The sequence below is a fragment of the Cydia fagiglandana genome, chromosome 19, assembly GCF_963556715.1.
Source record: "Cydia fagiglandana chromosome 19, ilCydFagi1.1, whole genome shotgun sequence".
Lineage (NCBI taxonomy): Eukaryota > Metazoa > Arthropoda > Insecta > Lepidoptera > Tortricidae > Cydia > Cydia fagiglandana.
Window position 1 is genome coordinate 12,989,023 of NC_085950.1, and position 7,809 is coordinate 12,996,831.

Below are 7,809 nucleotides of genomic sequence, written 5' to 3' on the forward strand. Positions count from 1 at the left end.
TACTGACACTGCATTGCCTGCTGCCAGTCTTCCTTTTCAGAAGATTGCATGGCTTCGCGGTATGATGCAGGCTCATCTGGCGAATATCCTTCCGCTATCATAGATAAATCATAGTCTCTGAGATGCTGTGGCACATTACCTCGTGTTTTACGTACGGGACGTGAACGAGACGTGTCGGAAACAGCCGGCAGCGTCGGCTCACTTGGTGCAGACTCTGGCAGAGAAGACACGGGACCCCTTGGAGCACCCACTTCATCACCGTCGTCATGATCATCAAATGATGACTCCGGCAGAGAAGACAAAGCGCCCCTTGGGACGCAATCTTCATCACCGGGACTGTCACTTGCACCTTCATCGCCCGTACAGTAGTGCTCAGAGAGCGGTGACCACGCCGGTTGCGTCAGGGTCTCTGCATCTGAAACTGTATTTGAAGAGGATGAGCACTCAGCTGATTTATCTTTTTCATTATTTTGAATGACATCATTAACATTAAAATGAGAGTCATTATTAAAATTATTCAATGCATTAAAAGAATTATTTTCATTATTAGTCATTGAATTATTAAAATTGTCTTTATCAATATAGTAATTATAAAAATTGGCTACACAAGTCTTTTTACTACTGTCATGTTTTCCTATAAATTTATCCTCATTAAAAATAACAGATCTGGACTGTATAACTCTATGAGGTTTAGTGGGATCAATCAAACGGTATCCTTTAAAAGTTTCACCATAACCAACAAAAATTAACGCTTTTGCTCTTGCATCAAGTTTTCGACGCTTTGGACTAGGCACATGTGCATAAGCAGTACACCCGAAGACACGTAAATGACTGATGTCTATAGGAGACCCAGTCCATAAGCTCTCGGGAATTCCACCTGAAAGCGCTCTGGTAGGAGACCTATTTTTCAGGTAAATGGCTGTCATAACTGCCTCTCCCCAGTAGCGGTTACACAGGCCGGATTCCTGCAGCATAGCCCTAGTTTTATCAAAAATCGTTTTAAAAGCCCTTTCCGCTGTTCCATTTTGAGCAGGATTGAAAGGGACAGTGGTTTGATGTATAATACCATGTTCTTTAAGATAATTGGCCAGTTTATTGTTTGTAAACTCAAGGCCATTGTCACTGCGCAAACATTTTATTAAAAATCCGGATTGTTTCTCAATCATAGTTTTAAAATTAATAAAATGTGAACTCACCTGTGATTTATGCTTCATAAGGTAGCCCCACGTTTTCCGGGTATGGTCATCTGTGAAGGTCAAAAGGTAACGAGCTCCACCCCAAGTTTGGACTTGCATCGGTCCGGCCACATCTGAATGGATGAGTTCAAGTGGTTGGGTAGTGCGCTTCGTGCTGACAGCAGGATACGGTGCTCGCACCATCTTGCCTGTCAAGCACGGCTCGCAACTACCACTGATGGTGTCTTCTTTCTGAAAAAGTAAGTTCATGCATTTCTCCCCATCACCAAGAATCCTCATACCTGGTTCAGACAAATGACCTAGACGTCTATGGATTAGATCCATTGGCACTGTCGAAACAGCGTGAGCATTCACTGTCTCTTGCCTGGTTTGCAAGAGCTTGGAAGACTCCTCCTCAAGGATGTGTCGCACTTGAGCCTTATATTTATACAAACCATTTTCCTTACAAGGAACTAACAGTTGATCGCCAGTGACTTTAACATTATCAAAGACTTTACAATGATCCCTACTAAAAACGACAGTATAACCCTTGTCAGTGATTTGACTAACGGACAGTAAATTGCTGGAGAGGTCAGGCACATGGAGAACATTTACAAGGCTAATATTGGAGCACAAAGGGACCCTACCACTACAATTGCTATGTAATTTATTACCATTAGCTATATAAATTGTAGAATTTTTACCTCTAGGTTCTTCTAGTAGCTCCTTATTAGCAACCATATGTTGGGACGCTCCGGAATCCACGACAAAATCATGGCAGCTGCTGCCGCTGCATACCATGGCTGATGCAAGCATAGTGTGATTCTCTTCATTGTTCTTCAGCTCCTTCTTGCGCTTAAAGCAACGCTTGATAGTGTGTCCGCTCTTCTTGCAGAACTGGCAAAACATAGGCGATGACTTCTTCTTCTTGCTTCCTAGGTAGGCCTTCACACCCTCCTGGTCACTGGCACTTCTCCGGTGTTCTTCTTGTAGCAATCTGGCACGCACAAGCTCCACCGTGAGTTTGCTTGTAAGACAGGCGGTTTCCAGACCCGACACCAGGTTGTCAAATTCCTGCGGTAAACCACTCAACAGGATCTCCGCTACCTCATCATCGTCTATCTTCTTGCCTATATCATCGAGCTGTTGAACGAGCCGCATCACCGCCTCGACATATTCCGACATGCTGCTGTACTGGTTGTATTCTATTTTATGCAGTTGACGTAGCAAGAGCACTTTTCGGTATAGGCCCTTGGACTCGAAGGCATCGGCGAGTTTCTTCCAGGCATCCTTTGCCGACGTGGCATCTCGCACGTACTGGTACAGTGCAGGCTTGATCGTTAAACATATCTTAGCTAAAGCGCGGCTTTCGTGGGTCGCATTGGTGTCCGTACCTTCCACACAGCCCCATAGACCATCCAGCGTTAGTAGCATCTTCATGGCAAATTTCCAATTTGAATAGTTTGCCAAGCCATCCAGTTTCTCAACTGGAATGTGCCCGTTATTTTCACTGTTTGACGACATTTTGGACTAATTTGTAGTGACTTTAGTTGAGCAATCGAAGAAAAGTGAGGTTATATGCAACGAGAGAAGTGCAATTCTAACCTCAAAAAAATGACACTATTTCCGACGTACCTTTCTGCGGTTTTGTTTTCAGTATCCTCGCAGCACTCTCTTCTGGGTACATAAACTGATGTGCAGGATGAAGGCGCAGGGCCTTGCGTAGGACTGCGGCGAAGGATGTCGTCGAAAATAAAATGCTTCTTTTACTCAACAAAATCGTAGTTTTAATTTGCAATAAATCAAACTACATTTCGTCCATGTCAAAGGGTCGATTAAATCGGATTATTAAATATCACATCTTAACTTGAAAGTTATAAAATAAAATTGACTTATGCGGAGCCATTACGTTTCGAGCGGAGGGGAAAACGAAAGAGAGAAACCAGATAGGCGTAGAGTGGCAACATTGATCTTAAAGTAGGTGTTGCCTGTGTAATAATAGAATGAGATGTAAAGGGTATACTACACGATTCTAACAGATATCTGGCTAAATATTGCTATACCTAAAGCAATTATTTTTGCTCTTACTTTCCATTTGTTGTCAAAAATCTTATTCCTTGTTATCCAAACTTTTTGCAAGCTTTTTGCTTGCATTTGGGGGGCTTGGGGTACATTTAGGAACCTAATTCCAAGAATTGTCACATCAGGCTTCAGTGTTTACAAAATCTACTGCCATCTGACCTTCCAACCCAGAGGAAACCAGGCCATAATAGCATTAGTGCGGCAAATAAACGTAAAAAACTACTAAATTAACTGATTTGCAAGACCGAAGTGATCCCATAAGTGTTCCGTGAACAAAGTTTTGTACGGAACACTAAAAATAAAATAACCTTACGACAAACCTAAAAAAATCTATATTATCTTTGTTACGTTTGGGACCCTCCTTTTAAATAAGTATCTGTATCACGTAAGCCCACCTTCACTCACAGTTCCTTGTATTAAATTCCAAAAGAGAACGCCCCCGGAGACCTCAAAACGCACGTGCCGCTTAGCCCGCAATGCGTCGGACGTTTTTCGCCAAGGTCCTGCGGCTGCCGACAAAATATCAAATACAAATGGCCTGCAGAATTATTCCCAGCTAACACCGAGAAAAAGCGAATTAATAAGTTAACCTTTTCACGGTCCAGATTAAAAAATAACACAACGTAAGCCCTTAAGCTTCATCGCCTCTTTAGTCTTGTAAAAATCATACAGTTTAAATATTTTCTTTGCTTCTTTGAAGATATAAAGTATATGGCATCTATGCTTACTCAGCAGGAAAAACCGGTTTTAACAAAAAACTTTACTAGAATTTTCTTGGACATTGCACTGCAAGTAAATTATTAGCTCAGCCAGAAAGTTTGCAGCTTCGCTAGGTACTTAAAAAAAGATAGATAAATAAAAAGTTTGGAATGCTATTGTAAATTGTAATATTAATGATGTATTTTATGGCACTGACGTTATAAATGTGGTGGTGAATCAATCTCAACCAATTAGTGAATGGAAAGTTTAAGTGTGGATTGTTGATTCAGGTGTACAACTCGAGTCAAGATTTAGACCATCTATTGCCATATTTCCGAGCAGTGACTGCAAGATATTATTTGATATTTTAACTTCTATTCGAAGCTATCAGCAACGGCTAAACATAATTTAAGCGTATAGGAGTAATCTCTAATAGATTTGACTACCAAGGGAATTGTAAAGATGTTATTAACAACACAAAATATTGGTCTTCATTTTATAGCCAATCGGGTCGTTGCGGTAGGGATGCGCCTTAAGCTATATGTCATATACCACGTATACTCCATCGCTCCGTATCTTGCACAGCAGGCATTAATAAACGAGTCCCAGTTCAGTAATGGCCGGCGGGTCTAGCAGCTAATTGGTAGCTTCCAGACATCTGGTTCACGAAACATTTTGGCGTCAGTAACATTCAGAAACCCTTGAACTTCTTGTTCATACTGGCTATGCGTTACTAGAGGCCAGTATATACTGGTAGAACTGAACATCTCGCTGAACCTCGTGAATCAGTGCATAGCTTTTCGTAAATATGTAGGAGATGAATGGGCGAGTAATTACCTCTACTATCGTCTGGCTACGGATCGTGTAGAATAGTCAAAGGGTATATTACAACACAGTTTGAGAACATTCCGGTAGACTGCCTCAGGATACTGGAATAATATTCCTCCGCCAATAGTAAACAATGCTTCACTGTTTACATTCAAAACAAATTGAAACCCCGTATGCTAGAATAGCAACGTTTTTATTTTGATAGTAATCAAAGCCGATAGTGCTGCAGCTTTCAAAGGTTGTGCTCCTTCAGACTAGTTGTGTGATTTAAGTGAAATACAAGTTTACTATCGAGGTGGATAACTTAGCTGAATACAAGGAATTAAAACTCAAATCTTTCTTGGGTCTTGTGCTATTTAAGAGTTACTTATATGACTATTTCAAGGTAAATATGGAGGTAGGGTATATAATATACACTAGCAACCCGCCCCAGCTTCGCACGGTTACACAAAACATTAAAAAATTATACCTACACCTAAACTTTTTTCAAGAATCACTCTATTTGATAGGTGAAAACCGCATGAAAATCCGTTCCATAATTTTTGAGTTTATCACGAACATTTATCGGGGACTATGTTTTATAAGAAGTAGTGATAGTGATTATCAACTATAACATCTTCGTCTGTCAGATGAGCTTACATTTGTTAGTAAACATCCATCGCAATACTCGAGTGGTCTCAAGAGACGAGCTAAGCTACACTCCCGCGATGCCACGAAATGCGAACGCGACTCAATATTACACTGCTTTTGGGCCGAAAAACGTTGTAACTACGTATGAAGTTTATACGCACTTACACCGTTTTGGATGTGAACAAAAGTGGATTTTCAATTTCAGTCGAAAAACGCCCTAACTACGTATGAAGCTTGTATATACTTGCGGCGTTTTTCCTGTAGATTGAAATGGATTTTCGGTGAGAAAACATCGCAGGTGGGAGCTGGGATTATTGCGACTACTAGTAAGCCTTAACCGACATTTTACGTGTGAAATAGTAAGCTAGGTTTAAGAAAGGTGTATAGTATTATCTCATAAGCCTTATTGGCACGATAAAAAGGCCACAGATGGCCAACAAAGAGCGTTGATAAGTATTAGTACAGAAGCGCGGCTTCCAAAATTGAAATTATATATTCATGTTCAGCCCCGGTTCTACTATGCCATTATGAAATGAATTTATTAAAACTAAATGAAATAAACAAAAACAAACATAATAAAACTTATTAAATACTTAACCTATAGGTAAAAAATTATAAAATTGTAACTAATTACCAGTCCCTTTTTTTGTGAAATAAAATGCAAACAAAGCTGTAAGTAGGTAAGTACAAAAAAATTAAAGGTATATTTTTATGAATAGGTACTAATGAGAAGAGGCTGGATATAGATCCAGTATATATAACATGTGATACCTACACCATTTCGCTTATAAATTGATAAAATAGCACAGATAGCTTTTTAAATGACCGGTACACCTAAAAGGGTAGTAATGGTTTTTCATTGTTCTCTTTGTTAATCCGAATAGCTGTTGTTTCCGGACTAGATACTGACTGTTGATAGTCGGTGTCTCCGGCTAGGGTTGCCAGCGAACAAATTGTAGATTAATTAGCAACAGAAAAAAAGAACTCATTTCAGGCGAGGTAGTGGTGATGAAATACAGTGAGAGCGCCAAAAGTTCGGAGTGAAATGGTGTATTTCACACTTTTCATTTCGCATATAAAAACCGTAAAGATTTATCTGTACCTATTTGAAAAAGTTATCCAGAGTGGTAGATCCTTTTGGCGTGTTGTATTGATGCTGATTTTAACTATATTTTTACTAAAATTCTCATTTATCGTGTCGCCGCCGATGAAGTTTTCTTCAGGAACTATTGTTTGAACGATTATTTAAGGCATATACTTACATGTGGTATTTATAAAATAATATTAGTCTACTTATAAATACATGATAACTACGCTATATTGTTATTGAATTGTTGCCGTCAACAACGGTAGATGTTTGTAGCACGGTCCGTTGAACTTGATACTCGTTTGAGTCGCGCTTACAAACCTATTCTGCCTACCTCGTATCTCGATTGCACCAATATAATGAAGACTGAAGAATAAACGTAGAATTACTTAGTCGGTTTGCACTAAACCGTCTGCCACCGTTAAAGCGTTCGCTAAATTTTATTGTATGGGAAGTTTCATATATCTCTGCTACGTGACGTTGATCAGTCTGTTAATTGTGGTTGGTGCAACTGGACCTTAATCATCTCTCTTCATCTTATTTTCTCCTAGCGTTGCCTGAAAGTGAAAGAAATACCTTATAGCACCAATTGAAACTTTTAGTGTTTCTAGGACTAGGTTCAATTTGGCAGAAGTTTACATTGCATTCTGCGAGATTTTTTCAGGTACTTTTTGAGCTTTAATTTGTCCATGATTTTACACGCAATTCCTCAAGCCGGGTGAAGATAACGCGTGTGACAATTTGGCGCCCAACGTGGGGCCCGAACCCACGACCTTGAGATTAGGTTTCATGTTCTATCATATTTATAATATGCACTGCGAGAATTGATATACACTAAGAACAACGTCAAGAGAAGATTAAATTTAGATCAATTTGTAAAGTTCAAATAGGCGGTCGTTTCCGTTATCGGTTCCAGTGGCGGTAAACAGTATCCGGCCGCCGGTCCATAGGGCTGTCACCTAATTTGGAATAATATAAAATAAATGATTTTTTTTTTATTAGAAATGTTGAAATGTGTTTCATCTTCGTGAATCATCTTCTAGATTGTATTATTGAGGTTTGGAATTTCATTTGTAACAAATGAGATTGAATATTGCGAACAATCTCTTGATCTAGTACTTATTTCGAAAAAGCTCGCTCTGCAGTAAAATAAAATGTGATTACAAAATGATTTAAACTAGTGTATTGGCCTGGCAGTAACATGAAAGTACAATAATTAATTTTGAATTTTTTTGGATCTGTGTATTTTGTAATTTCTTTCAGTTCAGTCTAATAAATTGGGTATGTGCCAACCCCGACCCCGGTCAC

At 39.5% G+C, this 7,809-nt stretch overlaps 1 protein-coding gene across 1 annotated transcript; it reads right to left on the bottom strand.

The window, feature by feature from the left end:
• Positions 1-1,202: 1,202 nt before the first annotated feature.
• On the bottom strand, positions 1,203-3,005 carry LOC134673937 (uncharacterized). The gene is made up of 2 exons (XM_063531981.1): positions 1,880-3,005; positions 1,203-1,427 (listed from the first exon to the last, which is right to left on the bottom strand). The coding sequence occupies exons 1-2, from the start codon at positions 2,697-2,699 to the stop codon at positions 1,405-1,407; spliced, it is 843 nt and encodes a 280-aa protein (XP_063388051.1). The 5' UTR covers positions 2,700-3,005; the 3' UTR covers positions 1,203-1,404.
• Between the last annotated feature and the right edge of the window lie 4,804 nt (positions 3,006-7,809).

Excerpts from the sequence above, each read along its gene's own strand:
- LOC134673937 (XM_063531981.1), bottom strand. The coding sequence starts at position 2,699 with ATGTCGTCAAACAGTGAAAATAACGGGCACATTCCAGTTGAGAAACTG. Across the intron at positions 1,428-1,879 it reads GCTACTAGAAGAACCTAGAG|AAAGAAGACACCATCAGTGG; the intron begins GTAAAAATTCTA and ends TTACTTTTTCAG.